This window comes from Capricornis sumatraensis, chromosome 20 (genome assembly GCF_032405125.1).
Source record: "Capricornis sumatraensis isolate serow.1 chromosome 20, serow.2, whole genome shotgun sequence".
NCBI classification, from domain to species: Eukaryota; Metazoa; Chordata; class Mammalia; order Artiodactyla; family Bovidae; genus Capricornis; species Capricornis sumatraensis.
In genome coordinates, this window is record NC_091088.1 from 41,775,726 (window position 1) to 41,795,730 (window position 20,005).

At 38.3% G+C, this 20,005-nt stretch overlaps 1 protein-coding gene across 1 annotated transcript in view; it reads left to right on the forward strand.

Moving 5' to 3' along the window:
- TANGO6 (transport and golgi organization 6 homolog) overlaps window positions 1-20,005 on the forward strand; it is a 179,779-nt gene that overhangs the window by 26,631 nt on the left and 133,143 nt on the right. Inside the window, exons 7-11 of the mRNA XM_068993035.1 lie at window positions 15-97; window positions 13,179-13,291; window positions 14,966-15,142; window positions 17,904-18,036; window positions 19,763-19,954. Of these exons, the coding sequence (XP_068849136.1) occupies window positions 15-97; window positions 13,179-13,291; window positions 14,966-15,142; window positions 17,904-18,036; window positions 19,763-19,954 (698 nt within the window). The remainder of the gene's footprint in view (window positions 1-14; window positions 98-13,178; window positions 13,292-14,965; window positions 15,143-17,903; window positions 18,037-19,762; window positions 19,955-20,005) is intronic.

Genomic DNA, 20,005 nt, shown 5'->3' on the forward strand with positions numbered 1-20,005 from the left:
TTTTTGTCCTTTAGAGATTCCAGAGAGTGATACGGTGCCAGGGACCATTTTGGTGAGAGAAGAACAACTTACTAGATGTATTGAGGATATATATAAGGTTGGTAATTTAAGTCACTAATATTTTTAGTTAATCTTTGTACTTAGTCTTTTAAAATAATTTTGTCTTTTAAACTGATTCTTCAGGATTGGAATTACTAATCTTAAATTCCAAACCATCAAAATCTTTTTACTTTGAAAATTGGAAACTATAAGCTGTTAATTTTATTATTTACTTTGAATCTTAAGCAGTTAGAGTCTCTTACATGCATATGCCACTGATGAAAGCATATCCTTAGAAGAAATTGACAAAGACATTTGCAATACTGTAGGCTTCCTAAACATGTATGATAATATTGAATCTACTTTATAATTTTTGATAGAATCATCTTCATGAAGAAATATGTTTGAGTAAATGAGTTATGGAAATGACTTCCTAAATATACAGTAAAGGTGAAAAATATTTATATAAATTATATGTTATCTATGATTATAATCTTAAATATATATATTTTTAACAAAAATGAAATCCATTACTGTTAGGCCCAGATGGCATTGGTGTAAATACTCTAAAGTTTATTTCAATGCATTTATAATGATATCATACTATTAAAAACATTTACAAGAGTAAGTAGCTTTCAGAATTATATTTCATGTAAAAAGGTAAAGCTGCATTGGGAATATCATTTGGCAGTTCGTTAAAAAGTTAAATGTGGAGTTATCATCAGTTCAGTTCAGTCGCTCAATCATGTCCGACTCTTTGCAACCCCGTGTATTGCAGCACGCTGGGCCTCCTTGTCCATCTCCAGGTCCCGGAGTTTACCCAAACTCATGTCCGTTGAGTTGGTGATGCCATCCAGCCATCTCATCCTCTGTTGTCCCCTTCTCCTCCTGCCCCCAATCCCTCCCAGCATCAGGGTCTTTTCCAATGAGTCAACTCTTCGGATGAGGTGGCCAAAGTATTGGAGTTTTAGCTTCAACGTCCATCCTTCCAATGAACACACAGGACTGATCTCCTTTAGAATGGACTCGTTGGATCTCCTTGCAGTCCAAGAGACTCTCAAGAGTCTTTTCCAACACCACAGTTCAAAAGCATCAATTCTTTGGCACTCAGCTTTCTTCACAGTCCAACTCTCACATCCATACATGACTACAGGAAAAACCATAGCCTTGACTAGACGGACCTTTGTTGGCAAAGTAAGGTCTCTGCTTTTTAATATGCTTCTAGGTTGGTCATAACTTTCCTTCCAAGGAGTAAGCATTTTTTAATTTCATGGCTGCAGTCACCATCTGCAGTGATTTTGGAGCCCAAAAAAGTAAAGTCAGCTACTGTTTCCATTGTTTCCCCATTTATTTGCCATGAAGTGATGGGACCAGATGCCATGAATAATGGTGCTCTGGATGTTCATGTATAAGTTATTGTGTGTTTATACGTTTTTATTTCTCATCCCTGGAAGTGGAATTGCTGTATCGTATGGTAATCCTGTGTTTTAATCATTTGAGGTACTGTCAGATCATTTTCCAAAGTGTCTGTACCATTTTACCTTGCTCCCAGCAGTGTATAAGGGTATAAAGTTAATCTTAGGTCATGTTCTTTCAGATAAGGCAGATGTGGACTTCCCTGGTGGTCCAGTGGTTAAGACTGTGCACTTCCAATGTAGGGGGCTCAGGTTCAATCCCTGGTCGGGGAGCTATGATCCCAAATGCCACGTGGCATGGCCGAAAAAAAACCAAAGAGAAGGCATTTGCTTTTGGTTTGGTTAAGTTTACGCTTTATGTATGATACTAATAAATTGGTGGATATATGCATACTGCTTAAAAATTCAAAATTCATTCTCTGTAACAGTCACTTTTTCCTAAAGTTTGATGTTCACTAACATTTTATTAAATTTTGCTGTTGAAAAAAATAGAGTATAACCTTCATAACATTGACCTGGCACACAAGTACAGAATTAAATTGTTCATGGATAAAATAAGACATGATGATTTAGTGGCTATAATACTGTTTGTTTTTATTTAATGTCTTACTTAGAGACTTATGAAAAGGAAGTTCTTATATCCTGTTCTTCCTGTTAGTAGGCAAGTACTTTTCAGATAACATGAAGACAAGAAATTATACAGAACAGTCTAGAAAGCAAAAGTTCTGAATTAGAGAATAAGGCCCAAATAACTTTTAGAAAGACTATCTTCAGTCATATTCCAGCTAAGAAATACTATGATGAAAAATAGTAAAATAGTCAGGTGTGGAATGTTAGAAAGACTTGAAAGTGCTGGTAGGGATAGGACTAATTTTGACTAAACTTTGGTACAAACTCCTCGTAGTGTTCAGTGAAAGTCAGTAAATTGCTTTTAGAAGAAAAAGCAAGACAGCTTCTTTCTGGCAAGTGAATTAGCCTCTAAAAATCAAAGAGATGGAGAAATAGTGAGTCCTGTTCATTTCTCCTATTCTTGCCCCCCGTGAGGGGGGAAAATCCCCTCATAGTGAACAGCTGAGTGAAGTAAAAACTTCCTGAAGAGACAGGCAAAACATTAGTTTGCTGTAGACACTTGATTATGCACAAGGACTGGGACCGTCTTGAAAGCAGGAAGGGGTACAGAAGGGTAATTATTCCCTCTACAAGGTTTTGGCAGCTCAGCTGCAGAGGGAAAACAGAGGAAATGTGTATGTTGGAGGAAAATGGTAAACATGGTGTAAAATTGAGCAACAAAGAGTATGTTGTCTTTATTAACTTTCTGCTAATACTAAATTATAGAGTACAGCTCAAAGGCAGGAAATAAGGAAAACATCTGGGGTGGTTGAATTGATCCAGCAACTCACTCGGAAACAAGAGAGGGTACAAGAGGGTGTTTTAATTTTAGAGAGGCATTTGGGAACGTTTCCAGCTCTGGTGTTTGCTCTCTTTCTTTTTGTGTCTTTTTAACAGACTAATTGAGATGGCAATCACATACCACACAATTTACCCATTTACATGCTTGATTCAGTTTTTTTGGTATATTCACAGTGTTGTGCAGCCATCACCACAATCTAAGTTTACAGTATTTTTGTGCCTCTAAAGAAATCTATTAGCTGCTATCTTGCATTCTCCTTGCTTTGCCCCTAACCCTAGGCGATCACCTATCTACTTTCTATTTCTATAGATTTGCCTATTCTGGATATTTTATGTAAATGAAATTATATAATATGTGGTCTTTTGTAGTTGACTCTTCAGTGTTTGATGGTTTTTTTAAAAAAATATTTATTTGGCTTTGATTTATGTTTCCCTCATGGCTAATGAAGCATACATGCTTCCCTGGTGGCTCAATGATAAAGAATCTGCCTGCAATGTAGGAGACACAAGTTCAGTCCCTGGGTTGGAAAGATCCCCTGGAGAAAGAAATGGCTTCCCATTCCAGTATTCTTGCCTGGGAGATCCCGTGGACAGAGGAGCCTGGAAGGTTATAGTCCATGGGGTCACAAAAAGAGTCAGACTTGACTTAGCAACTAAATAACAACAACGTGGCTAATGATGTTGAACAGCCTGTCTGTCTTACTGGCTATTTGCATGTCTTCCTTGGAGAAATTTCTATTAAGAGCCTTTGCCTGTTTTTATATTGGGTTATTATCTTTTTGTTATTGGTGGATTGTCGAGTGGGACTCACTCTCACCAGCAGCTTTTTCTGAAGAAATCCTCCTTATAAGTCACTTCTCGGTATCCACACCTTTGATCTTTCCTTCCCTCTTTCCGAATGAGGAGTTTTTATGGTCTTGATTGCATCAAAGTCTGGTGTCTTACTTTGGAGTTTTAAGTGCATTTTATCTTGTTGCTTTACTTGACATTTCCAATTTAACATCCCATGTCACCTGTGTTACTACAGATGTCCAACTGGCTGCCCTCTTAGTCTTACTCAAAGTCCCATAGTCCTCAGAGCCAGTTTCATCTCTGCTTTATACGCAGTCCTGATCAGACTGGTTATCTTTTAAAGACCACAGCAGAATTAGAAGTAACAGAAGTTAGACTGACTAAGGCACAGTGACAAGAGCATAGAAGATCAAGAAAGGAGACACAAAAATATACCCCCAAAGAGTCTATTATCAGTTGAAAAACTAAGTATTTTGTGTTCAGTGTACTTTGTTTAAGAAGGCAAAGGTTACACACAATTCATCTTAGGTATAATTCCTTCCAAAATTGTTAGAATATAAATACATTTTGGTATTTAAAGGAATCAGCTACCAGCTCTCTGAATGAAAATTTTATGGCAGGAACAATGACAAGGGAAGGCCTTCTTATACTTGCATCCTTCACATACGGCACAGGCTGGAGCCAGGTGACCCTTGTGGGCCAGGTGGAATGTTCTTAGCAGTACAGGTAGTATATATACAGGTGCTGGTCGAACTGAAGTGAAAACTTGGCGTAGCCACTTGTACTTAATCTGCATAAATAACTGTCATCATTTCTATGTGTGTGCTTTATTTCTGGTAAAATTAAGCTAAAAAAGGTATATGCCTCTCAAATAGCTTTTAGTTCAGTGGCATTCCTTTCTGTCTCCTGCCTCTGAGTGTCTGGAGCCTGATCTCTAGAATGTTTATATTCTTTTGTCCTCCCTAATATGAAAGGGATTCATGTATTTTTCTTTACCTACAGAGGTGAAGAGAGGCCCAGATGGCATGGAGATTGGTTCTGGGTAGGACAGGATAGAAGAATTCCAGTTCTGGGAACTCCCTGGCATTCCAGTGGTTAAAACTCTTCACTCCCAATGCAGGGGGCCTGGTTTGATACCTGATAGGGAAACTAAGATCTCACATGCTGTGTGGCCCAGCCAAAAAAAGAATTCCAGTTCTTTCTGATTAGCACATTTCTTGCTTTTAAGAGAACTGGCCAGCATCCAATACTGGAGGTGGAGGGATGTTGCCTGTCTGTATTCCTCACTGTGCTTGCCCAAGACTCCCTAATGGCAGAATAAGTTTTAGGATTGGAAAGGCTAGAAACGACCTAGTTTATTTTCTACATTCTTATTTCCATTTTATCTCTGTTTCCAGGTTTAGGAAATCTTGACTTTAATTATCCAAGTCTTTGTCCCACCCCACCCCTGCATCTAATCTTAATGAATTTCTAATGAAAGATTGACCAGTTTATTCCGCCTTCTGAATTTTTAATGATTTGTGTGGAGTACATTAGAATATTGCAATCTTAGAGCTGGAAGGAATTTTAGAAATTATTTAGTGTAATCCTTTTTTTTTCTTAATAGACTTTATGTTGTAGAGCAGTTTTAGGTTCACAGAAAGATGGAGTGAAAAGTATAGAGTTCCCATGTATCCCCTGCCCCTACATGTGCAAAGCTGCCCCCACTGTCAACATCCTACACCGGATGGTGTATTTGTCATGGTGGATGAACTGACATTGACATGCCAATATCACCCTAAGTCCATAGTTTACATTAAGGTTCACCTTTGATGTGGTACATTCTTTGGGTTTTGACAGATTAATCCCTCCTTTTACAGTAAAGGTAACAAAATCCAAAAGATTGTGAAGTGACTTGTCCCAAACCATACGAGTGAGTGGCAGAGCTGGTCCCAGGACCAATGTTTCCTTCTCTCTTTCTCTCTTACTCTTTCTTTGTTTAGAAAGATAATATTTGCACAAGGTACGAATTTAATAAGTGCCAAAGGCTCTGCAGTGAGACATTAGTCTCCTTTCACCTGTGGACGCTCCCTAAAGGCAGTCATTCTTTCTGGATGTTTCCATCTCCTGTTGAACTGTAACCTTGAATAACATGCAGAGAACTGGGGAAAAAAAATCCTTCAAGGATGTGGGAGATTCAAACAGTAAATTTTTTAAATGCTGCAGTTCCGATTCTGTGGTATAATGTAGTGAAAAGCACTTGGCTTTTTGAGTCAAATGGATTTAAGATTGGAATTTGGCTCCAGGGTTGACTATCTAGGTGATGTTAGGTCACTTAAATTTGACACTTGAGTTGCCTACTGGGTGAATAAAGTAACTTTTGGTAGGCTCATATTCTATAATAGGTGCTCAAAAACCATCAGGGAAACTTTTTTTAAAAGACTGTTTTATGCATTATGCTCTGAAAGCATGAACAGTGCAAAGTACTATATTAAGTAACTTGCTTGGTTCTTCTGCTTCTTACAAGTCTTAATTAAACTCAGTAAGTGCATTAGAAATTCTGGAACACTACTAATCAAAAGGATCACTGGGATATTTTAGAAGCCAGCATTTGACTAGTTTAATCTTTAACAGGGGTAAAATCAAGTTCCAGCCTGTACTGAATTTCAGTGTTAGGATTTAGTCAGCTTGATTCTGAATAGCCTCATCATATTTGTATTTCCATACACATATATCTCTGCAGAAGATAAGGCCATAAATTAAGAAAGCTGTTCCATTTACAGTAGCAGCAACAATAATAAAATATTTAGGACTAAATTTAACATTTGCATGTGGCTGTAAATTTTACAAAATATTTTAACATGAATTATCTTAATCAGTGCTTATGCTAAAAGCTTTAATGCCTACATTATACATGAGGAAACCGGGACCTGGAGAGGTTTAAATGTGTTCACCCACTGTATAGATTTGAGCAACCATATAGGTGGCTGAAACAAAGTTCACATGCATGTTTCCTTTTTTTTTTCAATTAAAGTTTTACTGAATTTGTTACAATATTGCTTCTGTTTTATGTTTTTTGCGGGGTGTGTGTGGCCATAAGACATGTAGGATCTTAGTTCTCCAACCAGGGATTGAACCCACACCCCCTGCATTGGAAGCTCAGAGTCTAAACCAGTGGACTACTAGATGCTCTTTCAGTGCTTCCCGGCGCTTTTGCAGCTACTCTGCAGGGGTGTCTAAAGGATGTGTTTAACAATATGATGGAAGTCTATGAAATGAGCACATGAGGGCTGCTTTCTGTTTTGTTTTGCTTTGAAACAGAAACACATGTTTATTCTTAATACTTTCGACTGTTTTGTTTCCTCCTAGTTTTTCCTTTCTTTTTAAATTCAGATTTCCAGTCAATCTTCCCCGAGAAATTCAGCCCTCCAGACATGAAGCTAGATGCTGAACAAGTCAATAAAATAAAATCAAACTTCCTATTCAATCTGCTCTTCCTTCCGTGGCTGAAGTTCTGTGATTCTGTTTAGTTAATTTGCATTGACTGATAATTTCTAGATGCTGCAGCTTTTGTTTAAAGAAAAAATGAAAATAGAGAGGGCACTGTAACTTCCCCACAAAAATACAACTTTTGAGAAGGTAAACAGCATCCAGTCTACTTTGTTCACTCTTTGATTCAGTCAATCAGATGCCAAAAAATTTACCAAGTACCTACTGAATGCCACTCTGCTCCGTTTACAAGTAGGGAAATGATTAAGAATCAGCTGCTACCTTCAAGGAGCTCCCAATCAAGCAAAGAAAGAGTTACAGTAGAGTGTGATTTATAGTTAAGAGCGCCCAGAAACATGCCTCTCTTACTTGTCAGAGCAGCAGTCCTCTAGATTTAGATGAAGGATTGTGAGGCTTAACCACAGACGCCTCTTCCCAGGGCTGGATCTGTAATAGTAGGCCAAGATGCATTCCTAAATGGATGTGGAAATCCCTAAAAAGGAACGAGGAAATCCAGAGGCTGCCAGTGGGGTCATTGGTACCCATCTGTCTCCTTGTCTAATCTTTTCTGAGCTGTTTTGGTTTTACTAGATACATACTGGTCTCTTATTTTGCCCCTGTGTCTTGTCCTATGCATTTATACTGAAAAAGTCACAAGTTGTTATAGAAATTCCACTTTTCTTCAAAGCACCATTTCACTTACTCAGAGAGGCTTTTTCATACCAAAGAATTAAAAAGATACTTCGAGAGTCTGTCTCTCCCATCCCTGCTTTAGCTTTCCCATCTCTTGGTATTTTGTTTGGTCATCCCTAGTTGTACAGATACCTTAAGTACCCTTGAGGTATGAGGAAACCTTTCAGCTAAACAGAATTTCATCTTTAGAGTATTAACTTCAGAACTGATGGAACAGAGAGCATGTGAGGAAAGGTTAGAAATTTATTATATCTTAGTCAAGTTGAAGAGTCAGTGTTTCAAATATTGGGGGGTAGGAAGGAATGGTTCATTTTTTTCAACTAGTCTTACTGCTCAATGGCTGAGGTACCAGAAAAGTATAGACCACCATGAGCATACTTGCAGTCCAGTCAGAGAATGCTGGATAAGATAGGAAAGAGTTTTAAAGCATGATTAAACCAACCTCTTTATTTTTCTGAATCTGCCTGCAATGCAAGAGACCTGTCTTTGATCCCTGGGTCAGGAAGATCCTCTGGAGAAGGGAATGGGAGTCCACTCCAGTATTCTTGCCTAGAGAATCCCATGGACAGAGGAGCCTGACAGGCTAAGTCTGTGGAATCACAGAGTTGGACATGACTGAGTGACTAACATTACTGCTACTACTACTTTATTTTTCAGATAAGGAAACTAAGATTCAGAGAAGTCAATTGATTCATGTTAAATCTCTCAACAGGTCAGTGGAAGTATTTACAAGCAATCCTATGTGTAACACACCTGATAGTTTTACTGCTATAAAAAGGAAACTTCTAAATGATATGGAACATCTTTATCACAGGAAGAAATAAGACAACAAGTATTAGATTGTGTTTCAGAACTTGAATCCCCATCCCACTTTGCCTCCTAGTGAGCAGGGAAGACTGTCCACTAGAAAGAGACTGCACATAAGCATGGTTCAAGGAAATTCTGCAACATTTGGGTATTAGAGCGTAGAGCTAGGGCAGTCAGATCCTCCCCTTCGTTGCGCAGGAACAACTTACCTATTGTGTTCTTGTTGCTTCTTCAGTTGGTATTGTCACCAGCCTGGTGTGCACGCGATTAGGAGGAAAACTGGCCCCAGCAGTTTTTTCCACCTGTGGTATGACTTCATTGCAAGAGTTTTTTTCCCCTAGTGCATTTGGTCCTTGTCAGTGCTGGCACCAAGAGATCGCTTTGCAGCATTGGCTGAATCAGCCGAGCCTTCCGTGTCCCTTTGTGGTTCACTGAATTCCAGATACAAGTCAGGGATGTGGAACATCCAAATTAAGGGGAAAGTGACCAGATTTCACTTCGGGAGTGTAAGTGGACAGTAATGTTAGATGTCAGGTGCAGACCACACTGTTAACCTGCATGTGAGGCAACAGATTGGAAGGAGGGGGCTGTCCTTGGAAGAGACTGGCTACATTGTGGCCCTGGAGATTTATGGAAACCTTGGTAGAAAGGGGCTATATAAGATCCTCAGTAGAAGGAAGAGGAGGCCATGCAGAGGTGCTGTCCATGGTGCCACTGGGCGCTTCAGCCCTACTTTGCAGAGGTTGCAGAAACAGGGCCATAAATAGCCTAACAAGCTGGGATCCATTGATTCTGAGGGGCTCCAGCAGGGACAAAGTTGGTATGGGTTAGGGTTGAAGACAGAAAAATACTATGCACAAGAGGAGATCAGTATTGGGAGGCCATGGGGTATATGCTTTGCTCTTTTTTTTTTACTGTGATAAAACACACATAACATAAAATTATACATTTTACATATTAAAATGTATAATTCAGTGGCATTCACGGTGTTGCAGAGCCATCATCACCACTGGCTAGTTCCAGAACTTTTTCATCATCCCAAATGTAAACCCCATACCCATTAAGCTTTTGGTTCCCACTTCTCCCTCCCTTCAACCCTGGGAGCTGCTAGTCTGTTTTCTGTCTCTGGGTTGTGTGTGGCTTTTATGTTAGACAGATCTGGGTTCATCCTGGCCCTGCCGTTTCCTAACAGTCTACCTTTGCCCAACTAACTTCACTTCTCTGAGCCTCAGTTTTTCACGGTTTTAGAATGAGAATAAAATGCTTAACTTGCAAGACTCTTGTGAGGATTGATTATATGTTAAATGTTTAGCTGAATACCTGGTTCATTCTTGAGGAGACATGCAATAAATGGTTGTTACTGATTGCTTAATAAAAGTGGTAACAGTGGGGTGCCTTTAAATTGTATACTGCTGCATTTCAACTGCTTATTCACCAAAAATTCAGGTAACACAACTTAATCATCTGTTCTTACAGGTGCTAAAGTAGGAAACTTGACTTCTGCCTTCCAGGCTAGTTGAAGAGGTCAGAGATAACTGTATATGCAAGGACCGATTATATGTTACAAGCTCTAAAATGCTTTTGGAATTTATAGAAGAAAAGTCATTGATGGTGGTTAGATGCTTAATGGTGGTTAGATGCTTAATGGTTATTTGAATTAGAGAATGAATGAATGAACTGTTGAACAATGAAATAATATAGCAGGCCTATGGAAGAGGTAGAACTTAAGCTGGATCAGTTTCATAAGTACCATTGCCTGTCTTTCATCTGTAAAGTGCTCTCTGGTCATTAGGATGCAGAGCAGTTGTAGGGTGGATTTTAAGAAAACAGATTTTGATGATTGTCTTTAGATGGTCAGTCCAAAACTTTTGGAAAATAGATATACTTCCAGTAAGGACATGTAAAGAGAAGTAGATTGGAGCTCGGTCCAAAGAAGAATTTTAACTGAATGAATGTTGGAAGGGAGGTGGCAGTCCCGTTTGTGTCAAGCAGAACTCATTCAAGTTCTTTGAGCTCTCATAGAAAAAGCTAATTGATCAGTTTGAGCCAAAGGAGACTTTAAATCTTTCTACTTTGAAAAAAATTTTTTCTCTGTTCTTATCTATGAACTTAATGGTTTATTAGTTGGTGACTTGGTAAGAGTTACTCTTAATTTCTCCCTCTTTTCACATGGTCTTCCCCTCATCACTCTGTGTCCTTTTACACTTTTTTTCTTCCTAGCATTTTCACTACCTGATATTTTATATTTATTTAGTTTCTGTTCTCTTGCTAGAATGAAGCAGATAATTTGTTTCCCACTATCCTTAGAACCACGAATATGTCTCACAAATTGGCACTCAGTAAACATATGCTGCACCTTTATGTAAAAATGGATAAAATTTTCGTTTGTATAAGATAACTACAGTTTTTTCTGTTCCTTCTAAGAAAATACAGAAAACTATTAGAAGAGAATTTAAGCATTGGAGGAATTTATCAACAACAGCATACCTTCTGAGAGATGTGCTTGATATGAATTCATGTTAAAGTTTGAAGTGCTTTGGCTCAGTAAATAATACAGATTTAGCTTCATTTGTTTTTTAGTTTTTTGTATTGAAGATGCTGGTAAGGAAGGATGGCTCCACAGGGATTACCTCTGGGAACACACAATCCAGAGCCAAACAATAGGCCCTTACGTTATCTGGGGGATCAACTTTTCTACCTCCTGTAATTTGTGATATCATAATTAGGCCTGCATATTATTTCTGAACACTGCCATACAATGTACCTCATTTAGCTGGGCTTATGGAGATTAGATCATGCACAGGAAGCTGGCTCCTTCGTTATCAGGCTTCACAGAGGAGTTGGGAGGCTTAAGGAGTATGAAAAATTAGGGTTGATTTAAAGAGACAGGGTTCTCTGGAAAAACACAGAGATTTTTCCAGCTTGTGCCTCCTTGACCTTTAGTTTCCCATAAACATTATTGATTTCCACCTCACTCCTCTTTGTGTTAATTAGGGCCTCTTCTGAGTTTTCCTTTCTTCACCTTTTAAGATAGGTCTGCTTGTAGAGAGCAGACATGCGGACACCTTGGAGAAAGGGGAGGGCGAGACAAATTGGGAGAGCAGGATTGACATACATATACTACCGTGGGAAGCTGCTGTAAGGCACAGGGAGGCTCAGCTTGGGGCTCTGTGAGGACCTAGAGGGGTGGATGGGGAGGTTGTCAGAGGGAGATTCTCAAGGGGGAGGGGATCTATGTAAACATAGAGTTGATTCACTTGTACGGCAGAAACTAGCACAATATTGTAAAACAATTATACTAAAAAAAAATAGGTCTGCTAATACAGAATTTGTGAGATTGCTATAATTTCAGTGAGCCAACTCTTTAAAAGAATCTCACCTGGTACCTGGAAGATTAAAATCCTAGCATAGTTCCTGGAACACATATGTGTGTTCCATTGTCAAGTGTGTAGTCATTGTCAGAGCCTCTTTTTTCTTCTTTTATTATGATTACAGTTGACACCATCAGGTTTTAGTTAATTTATTAGAACAGAATTAAGTACATTTTAAAATCCTATTATGCTTGATTGGAGTTTTGAATAGCATTTTAGCACTTCCTAAGTAAGGTATTTTAAATTATCCACCTTGAATAATAATAACAGTATTATTGGTTTAACTCATTTTATTCTTCCTGTTAGATCACAAGCAATGAAAGAGAACAATTCTTCTTCACTTTGATATTCAGAGTAGTGCAATGCCTAGAACAATACTTTGATTCCAGTATGTATTCAGAAAAGTTTGTTGAATCCTTTTTGAAAGGTACAAATAAAATATTAACATAGTTATTGTTAATAAGCTTCAGCATCCTTGCACACTTAACCCTATAAAGCCAGTGCAGATCTAAGTGCACGTTGATTGAACTGGAGAGAACAGGACTTGCCCATGTGGCAGTCACATCTGGAGAATGACAAATCCAGGGACTTCCCTTGTCATCCAGCTGCTGAGACTCTGTGCTCCCAATGCAGGGGGCCCCGGGTTCAATCCCTGGTCGGGGAACTAGATCCCACATACCACAGGTAGAAGATTCTGCATGCTGCAACTAAGACCCAGCACAGCCAAATAAATGAATAAAAACAAATATTAAAAAAAAGGACAAACCTAGAGCAAACTTTTGTTTTGCTTTTTTTTTCTTTTAAATCTAGTCTTAAGCTTTTCTGTTTGCTTGTTAGTCCTCAGGGCCTTTAGCAGTAAGATAATTATTGTATAGATGAATAGTAGATGAGGAGGCTCTGAGCTAGTCAGAAGTAGGAAAGGAATAGGTCAGAAAATGGAACCACCTACCTGGTTCCCCAGCAGTTCTTCAGGCTGCATGCATGAAGGGTGATGCTTCATCTCAGTCTCCCTGTGTTTCAACCTGTCTGCCAATCTCAGGTGTTTCCCTTCGCCTTAAAAATGTTCACCTTAGGACTAGAGTGCTGCTTAAGGTAAGCCTTCAGCCCTGCTGATAGGTGTGCGGACTTTGACTCCCATTCCTCAGGCCTTGCACTCACTGTGCCACTGTGTCCTTTTCCCTAGGTGTATGTGGTCGGGAATGAACCTTTACCAGTGTTGGTGGATTCTCTGCTTCCTGTCCTGGGAGTCCTCTTCTCTCTCTACTGTTTTACCAAGCAGAGCGTGTCTCATATAAGGTAAACAACTTAGAGAACCTTCTTGTTTGTAAACAGTGAAGTCTTTCTTGCATGTTATTCTTCTTTTGAGTATGACTTATGCCCCTTTATAGTGTTTTTTTGTTTTTTTTTTTAAGGTCAGAAAAACTTCTGACAGTCCTCTAGAAAAGAAAGAGCGCTTTGCAGATTGCAGGGGAATTGGGTCTAGTGTCTGGAATGACTTTCCTCAGCCTCTGTTTTAGACATCAGAGGGAAAATCTCTGTTTACACGTATGAGCATGCCCCTGTTTGACCAGTGAACAACATTGCTACTGTATGTCTGGGGAGGAGGAAATAGAAGTTAGACCATGAACACCTTGTGAGCAGTTAGAAATCAAGTTTGGGAAACCTGGACCTGAGTGTGGCTCTCTGTAATTTAGGTGTGGATTTGGTGTTTGTGCACAGTGTTAATGAGAATGAAGGAGTTCCTCAGTCATCCAGAAAATAATCTTCTGTATTGAAATTTAAGTGGGACTCATTTTGTATCAACTCTGTTCTCACAGTGATTTGTGTTGTTTCTCCCTCCTTATTAGACTTAAATTGGAAGATTGGATTTGACACATACACACTACTAGGTATAAAATAGATAATAAGGACCTGCTGTATAGCACAGGGAACTCTACCCAATACTCGATAATGGCCTATATGGGAAATGAACCTTAAAAAAGGGTGGATATAAGTATGTATAACTAATTCAGTTAGCTATACACCTGGAACTAGTACAACATTGCAAATCAACTATACTCCAATAAAAATTAAAAAAATTTCTATCCTTTCCAAAGTCCTACAGAATTCTGATTTTTGGTGTTTGGAAATCCCCCCATATGTAATCTCATACACAGTAATAGTATCTTCTTCATAGGGTTATTATGAAAACTTAACTATATTGAAGTAAGTGTATAGCACTGTCCTTGGCAAATTATAAGCTCAATAAATAGTCGTCATCATCATCATTGTTAACTGATGAAGGGAAGTACTCAGTCTGGCATATTATTCACAGCTTACATATTGCCTTTTGGTTAGGGTGTCACTGAAGCCTACAGCCATGAGGGAAGTGACAAGAGAAAGTGCATTGGAGGATGGAGGCTATAAGTGTGTGAATTTGGGTTCTGAAGACCATTCCTATAATAACTCTTGTTCTAGTTTTGAAATTGAAGTTCTCACAGCACTCTCATGTCTCATCAGACTGAGAAGGAAGAAGCAAACGTTTATTCCACTTCTATCCTAGTTGACTGGCACAGATAAGAGGGGATAAGGACTCAGCAAGAATTTGGTGGCGTACTATTTCTTGGTCACCAGTTATTGGTCCCATTGACGATAGATGGTTTGATCTGTGCCAACTTTCTTTCACAGTGCCTGATCCAAAGGCAGTGAGTACACTTGGAATTTAAAAAAAAAAAACCATGTGGGGCTCATGTGTCATATCAGAGCTGCTTCTACAGCCAGAGATTAGTCAGTCGCTCATCAAATTTCAGGATGTTTGCTTTCTGAAATTCTTAAGCAGAGTTTCCGCTCCCACACGTCAGTAATACTAGGTGATTGTGCCAGCGTTTAGAATGTATGGAACCTGACAGTCATTCTTTCTTTTTCTGTGTTAACTTGTTAGACATGTAGAGTAAGATGACAAGCTCATTTATAACTGCTTTTTTCTGCCAGGTCACTTTGCCAAGAGATCTTATTATGGATTCTGGGGAGACTGGAGAGAAACAAGGCAGTTGCTAGCCTGAAAGGATTTGCAGGGTTGGACAAATCTGTGCCCTCTCTCCATTCTCTGTGCCACTTTAGAGCTGCCCCTCAGGGCGGCATTATGATCACCATCAAGGAGGCCGTGTGGTGAGTCCACCCATTCTCTTCAGATTTAATTGTACCCAAAAGGCTGTTCTGTGACTTGTCCACTAAGGGGCGCTGACAGAAAGGAAACCAGAAATTAGCAGCTGAGGTGCTATTTATAATCTCTAAGTGAAAGGTGAGCCTTAAATGATCCTCCAGGTTTTTCCTAGATGCTAACTAATAGGTGCAGTTTACTGCAGTCTCACAGCACTGCGTCATAACAAGCCCACTTACTTCGCAGAGTCTTTGCCAGTGAATCAGAGTAATTGGCAAACACCTTTCACCCTCAACGCTATAACAATTCAGTTCTCTTTCTGACATTCAAAATGGTATATGTGTGTTCAGAGTCAGACTTATTCCTAAGGGAAATTCTCTCAGAGCACTCTTACGGTAATTTTGTGGTGGAGGTTTGTTTCTCTTAGGGATTGTTTAGAAAGCAGCTAACTGATGTTAGTGGGATGGATAATTTATTTCTCCTGTGTCTGACAAATGTATTTTATATTATTTCCTTTTTCTGGGTGATATGTGTATATGTTACCACCTCAGAACATAAGTTCTTGTTGATCAGAGTCCATGTACTATTTAACTGGTGGCAGCTGCTGTACTCAAATGTCACATCACATTCAAAGTGCTGCTGTTTGTTAAAGTGTTCAAGTCTAATATTTTTATTCATGGTTAGCTTGATTAAGTTTTTTTTTGTTAAGTTTTAAAACACTTATTCAAACAGAAAATTTTTCTATTTTTCAAATAGAAAAAAAATATTGATTCCAAATAGAACCATCAGTGTAGGTTTTGCAGTTATAACTATGCCCCTGAACAAAAGGAGCTTAATATTTTTTGTCATGTTTATTTAAAACCATTTTGGAACAGTTTAGACTGGAACCAATTTAGTGACTGCATAGAAAATTTCATATTATTTGACTTGTCAGCAGTTAAAACTTACTGCTATCTTAATAAATCTTTAGTGCAAGTATGTCAAAATCAATAGTTTCTATTGAAACTATAGTTTCTCTCCTTGGCAGGAAAAAAAGTAAATAGGCAGTGATTGAATGAATCTCCATTCACTGCCAGAAGCGATAGATCCTTAAACAGGGGTCTCTACATGGATTTCTGAGACTCTATAATCCCCTTGAAATTATACGCAAGGGATTTTTTATATGCAAATACAGATTCTTTGCTGAAAATAGGGTCCATAGCTTCTGTTACATATAGAAGACTCTCCATTTCTCCAGTAAGTTGACACTGTACCAGACTGGGATGGTGGGGTGGTGGTGGTGTGTGGTGTGTGTGTGTGTTTACGATTTCTTCTAAAACTGCTCATGGTGTTCATCCCCCAAGCCTGTGGTCTTTATCGCCACTTACCTTTCACTCCACCATTCTGCCCAGCAGCACGAATTATCAATAAGAAGTCTGATTAAAGAAACTTTAGAAGAATAGCTTAGATTTTATCATCTTTGGATCCAGAATTGTTACTTTTCTGGAGCTGAATATGACTATTTGAAATTGATTCTTCCATTGCAGTTTTAGGAATGAATAAAACAATGCTTCTGAAGGTAATTGTTAGCATGTCTTTTTTTAATTTTTTAAAGAATCTTTGAATATGGTATTTCATTTTGATAGGATGGTTCACAGAAGCTTAGACACGATTTCAGCTTGTCTTCTAACTTAAAATGTGTTTGAGATAACATGACTGATCTCTAAAAGATACTAGGATAATATAGGAAGTAATCCTAAACTTAACTTCTAGGTGATTCATTCTACTAAAGAATTACAAATACTATGTTACTAGTGAACCAGCAGATTGGGACATACTGGCCAGTGAGACTGTTTGCTAAATTAACTTTAATAATTGTACTTTTCACTGAAATGAAGCAACACCTGTCATTTTTTCCCTCAATTTAATCTGAAAGAAGTTTTGTTCTTTCATCACAAAAGTAGTAAATGTTCTTTGTATAATATAAAAAAGCATAAAGAGGAAACAAAAATTACCAACTATCCTAATCACAGTTTACATGACTTAATGTCTTATTTTTAATGTATCTTCTGTACTTTTGTATTCATTTACATGATACAGTATAAGAATATTATATGTTGGCTTTTTCACTTATCTGATGAATGAAAACTAGAAGCCGTAGTATCTTATGAGAGTTTTCTTTAAACTTTTTGCAGAAATCACCACACTGTTTTTGATAATTTAGCCACATTATTACTTGGAAATTCAGCCTACTCAGTTTTCTGAATCTATGGATTTTTACAAGTCAACAGTTGGCTCCCTGAGATTGACTGAATCTTTCCTATGAAGATTATGTCTTTTTTCCACTGCTTATAACCCTTAGCAGCTCATTGAAAAAAAATCCAAGCTCCTTTGAATGGCATCCAACATTCTCTGTGGTCTGGCCTCGCTTTTCAGCCTTCTCTTGTCTCTTCTCTTCTTCAGGAACCAGAATATATGCATAAACCTATACTTTAATTCCTCGTTGCATTTGAAGCTTATTGAAATAATATCAATAGTGATGTTTCAACATCCATCTTCAAATGAATCTTTTCCCCATTTGAGCAAATGACTATACGAGACATGAGAGCCTAGCTTCTGAGAATAAATAACTTTTTCAGCATGGAGAAACAGGAAAATAATTTAAATGTTTTTGAGCTTTATAATGATTTACTGTATGAAATTAACATGTTACTTTAGAAGATTATTAATGGGGTCTCCAAAAAAAAAAAAGGAATAACTCTGGGAAATAAATCTCCCCCTGCATTGCAGTGATGAAGATGAAGATGAAGCCCTGTACCAAAAGGTGTCTTCAGAGCAGTGCCGAGTGGAGCACCTTGGGGGCTTGCTGTCCCATTGCCAGGAATGTGGTTTAGCAGGTGACTTCTTCATCTTCTGCTTGAAGGTAAGAATTGTGTATAGCTCACTGTCGTTTTTATTCTAGGGTAGTATCAGGAGCTCCTTTGAATTTGCCAGGCAGTCATAATTTTAGGTTCTAAAATTAGGTCTTAATTTAGGAGAAATAAAGTCCATAGGGTAATTTTTTTTTTTTTAGTAGCGTTTGGTTCAGTCAAAAAGAAATTTACCTTCAGCAGTACACATAGGGTCGAACTCCTTTGCGAGGTAATCTCCACTGAATTTTTAGAGATGACCGAAGTAAAGCGATTGATCTACGAAAGGGTTAACCTTTGCTCTGTGTTGACAGTAAGAACTCTTTTGAAGTTAATAGCAGGTTTTACAGCTGTGGAATAATCCCTCATCCTTTCTGACTGTTGTTTTGTCAGGTATTTGCAAAGGAGATTTAGCAGTTCTGCCTCTTTCATTTCATTTTGTAGCCACTTGAAACCTTTTCCGGGTTTGTTTCTTAGTCTGGTGGCTTTGTTTTCTTTTCCTCTAATGTCAGTAACTTACACCCTGTTACTCGTTATTTGCATTGTTAGACACCATGAGTCAGTGTCTCTGATTCCCTGTCATTGATCTCTGCCTTCTTTGGTATTTTCCCTAAAGAAAATGTCCACTCTAAGAGAATGTCTATGGAGTTTAAGGTTGGTGTGGGTTGGGAGAATGCAAGGAGGAAATCAGGGCTAATGTTCCTAGAATTGAAGTGGGGGATACTTTTTTGAGGTTTCTCACCTCTCTTATTCACATTCATACCCCTGTGCAGCCACTCACTGTAAATAACATCCCAAGAAAATACTCTCCTAATTGGATGATTTCTTTAAAATTTGTTTCAAAAAGTCAAAGGGCTTTGCTCTAAACCAAAGTTCTTCTACCTTGGTGCTATTGACATGTTGGGCTAGGTATTTGTTTCTTTGAGTGGGGGCTTCCTGTCCATTGTAGGATGTTTAGCAGCATCCCTGACCTCTACCCATAGAAGTCTGTGTCATCTCCCAGTTATGACAACCAAAAATGTCTTTCAACATTGCTAAGTGCCCACTGGAGAGCAAAATTGCCCAGAAACAGTTTGGTACCACTGCTCTAAATTGTCAGTTATTAATGCTGTGGTTAAAGTATTCATTGTTATGGAACTTAAGGTTTTCCATTCCCAAGGAAATTTACAGATGAAAGCTAGGGAAAATCTCATAAAACCCACAGTAATGAATTACCTGTTAGTAGAAGTTCAGTTCTGAATATCCTAGAGAAAAAGAACTCTGGTGGTGAAAGCATCTAATAGTCATTAAAAAGGTTTTGGAAATGTTATATGACCTCAGTTCAAGGGAGGCTAGTGGTAGAGATCATAAAAATAGTGATAAAGTAAGTAGTTTGTCAGGCTAGTTCTTTGTGTGTGTTTATGATTTTTATTGTAAAGTTTATCATTTTCGTATACTTGGCATCATGATATATGTATTACTCTGCAACTTACCTCTTCCATTCAGTTCTGTTTTTAAGATTATATTGATATCTGTGTAGATCTAGTTCATTTATTTCAGTTGCTGCAATATAGTAAATACATCACAGCTTATTCATTCTCTTATTGAAGGACATTTGTTTCCAGTTTTTAGCTATTATAACTAATGCTGTAATGAACAGAGACTGGTTCTCCATATATACATTTCAAATGAGTTTTCTGTTTTTAAAGTCCTTAGTTCTGTGGGATTTTTCTTTACTTTTTTTTTCTCCCACACCAATAGGAGTTAACTCACATGGCTGTGGAAAATGAAACAGAGTTTAAAATGAAGTCTTTCTCCAACAAAAGCCTTTTGGAATTAGAGCAGCACCAGACTCTTCTGGTGGAAGGTCAGGAGCAGAAGCTGCTGGTTCTCCAACTGGTGGCTCTTCTGTGTGAGAGAATGTCTGAGCAGATATTCACCAACATCACTCAGGTCAGTGGCTGCCACATAAGGGATCCCAGCCTGGTGGTATTTGTCTGTTTT